Source organism: Trichechus manatus, unplaced genomic scaffold, assembly GCF_000243295.1.
Source record: "Trichechus manatus latirostris isolate Lorelei unplaced genomic scaffold, TriManLat1.0 scaffold00134, whole genome shotgun sequence".
Taxonomy (NCBI): Eukaryota; Metazoa; Chordata; class Mammalia; order Sirenia; family Trichechidae; genus Trichechus; species Trichechus manatus.
Genome location: NW_004444070.1, coordinates 6,449,021 through 6,451,387, shown reverse-complemented (window position 1 = coordinate 6,451,387; position 2,367 = coordinate 6,449,021). Strand labels below are relative to the sequence as shown.

Below are 2,367 nucleotides of genomic sequence, written 5' to 3'. Positions count from 1 at the left end.
GGATGATAGATGGATAGACAGATGATAGGTAGATGGATATATGATAGATTCATAGGTGACGCATGGATAGATAGATGATAGAGAGATGATCGGTAGATAGATGATGGATGGATGGATAGATAGATGGATGATAGAGGGATAGATTATAGGTAGATGGATATATGATAGATACATAGATGATGCATGGATAGATGGATGATAGAGAGATGATTGGTAGATAGATGTTGGATGGCTGGATAGATAGATGGATGACAGAGGGATAGATGATAGGTCGATGGATATATGATAGATACATAGATGAATGGATGGATAGATAGATGATAGATTGATAGATAGATGATAGGTAGATGGATATATGATAGATGATGGATGGATAGATAGATGATAGATTGATAGTTGATAGATGGATAAGATGGATAGACAGATGATGGATGGATAAATAGATGATAGATTGATAGATGATAGGTAGATGGATATATGATAGATAGATACATGATGAATGGATGGATAGATAGATGATAGATTGATAGATGATAGATGGATTCGATGGATGAGAGCTAGCTAGCTATAGATGACTGGTAGGTAGTTTAAAAAAAAAATCAAACCAGTTGACACTGAGTTGACTCTGACTCATGGCAACCCATATGTGTCAGAGTAGAACTGCACTCCATAGGCTTTTCGATGGCTGATTTTTTGGAAGTAGATCACCAGGCCTTTCTTCCAAGGTGCCTGTGGGTGGACTTGAACCTCCAACCTTTCAATGTAGCCGAGCGTGTTCACCGTTTTTGCTACTAGGGACTCCAGAGAACGATTCATTTCCACCACACTTGGGTCTCCCTGAGCTGGGAAAGCACGGGAGCAGCCCTTGGGCTCCTCGTCTGGCGTAACATCACAGCACGGTAACCTGTGCTTTGCTTCACAAAGGCGAGAGTTGCAAAAGGCACCACTGGGTCTGGCTCCTTCCTCGGCAGAGGGTGACCTGTGTCATGGCTGTGAGTCTGTGTGAGTCTCACCAGGTGGTTTCCTCCAGGTCTGAGGACAAGCGGCTGCAGTTCATGTGAGGCCTGCAGGAGGTCTGGAGTGTCCATGGGAGAGCCGTGATGGCTGCCTTTGACTTGTCACTCTTCCTGTTCATCTGTGACCTTGGAGGTGAGCATCGACCCCAAAGGTGGAGCCTGTCTACAGATCCCGTGGGGGAACCTCATGCTTACCTGTCGTGGTTGTTGTCTGTGACCTTGGAGGTGAGCATCAACCCCAGAGGTGGAGCCGGTCCACAGATCCCGTGGGGGAACCTCATACTTAGCTGTTGTGGTTGTTGTCTGTGACCTTGGAGGTGAGCATCCATCCCAGAGGTGGAGCCCGTCCACAGATCCCGTGGGGGGACCTCATGCTTACCTGTCGTGGTTGTTGTCATTGTTGTTATTAGATGCCGTCCAGTCAGCCCCAACTCATGGCGACCCCAAGTACAGCAGAATGAAACACTGCCCAGTCCTGCACTATCCCTATGATCGTTTGCAGACCAGACTGTTTTGATCCACTGGGTTTTATGGGCCTGGAGATTTATTTCCAAAAAACAGGGTTTTGAACCAGTTCAGAACAGTTCAGGAACGGTTCAGTAATTGCTGACATCAACAAAGGCAACGTATGCGTTGCATAGCAACCCAATCTGTTGCCCGTGGGATTTTGACTCGAGTAGGAAATGGCTGTGCCCCACTCAAAGATGGCAGCTGACTGCACCACTGTGAACGTGTATCACCTCCACAGAGTCCTGCCAGTAATCCAGTCTCTGTATGGATCCCGAAAATTTCAGGAGACTGATGCAGGAGATTGGATTATTGGCAGGACTCTGGAGAGCGGCACACATTGAAAGTGGCACAGTTGGCTGCCATCTTTGAGTGGGGCACAGCAGTTTCCTACTCAGGTCAAAATCCCACGGGGAACAGATTTGGTTGCTATGCAACGCATATGCTGCCCTTGTTGACGCTGGCAATTACTGAGCTGTTCCTGAAGTGTTCTGAACCAGTTTGAAGCCCTGCCAGAAAATCAGCTCCTGAAAACCCTGTGGAGCACCGTTCTACTCTGACATGCGTGCGGGTGCCGTGAATCAGAGTCGACTCGATGGTACCTGGTAGAGAGCTCCTTGGGATGGAAGCATGAGAAAAAGAGCCCCATACTAGAAGTCTGCAGGACCCTGAGTGTGCCTGTTTGTGGTCTTTGGAAGGGTCCTCCGTCCTCGTGTTTTCCTCAGGCTCTTGCCTTGAATGTCCACCTGGGACTTGCCACTTCCTCCTTGGCTTGGCTGTTGTCTGTCCTTGGCTGTACAGGGCCCAGGTCACCACAGGACACAGTGAAATCATAGATGGGGTG

The 2,367-nt window shown here is 48.1% G+C and overlaps 1 protein-coding gene across 1 annotated transcript in view; it reads left to right on the top strand.

Moving 5' to 3' along the window:
• Window positions 1-2,367, top strand: part of ASMT (acetylserotonin O-methyltransferase) — a 9,117-nt gene that overhangs the window by 4,750 nt on the left and 2,000 nt on the right. Inside the window, 1 exon segment of the mRNA XM_004385188.1 lies at window positions 1,031-1,149. Within this exon segment, the coding sequence (XP_004385245.1) occupies window positions 1,031-1,149 (119 nt within the window).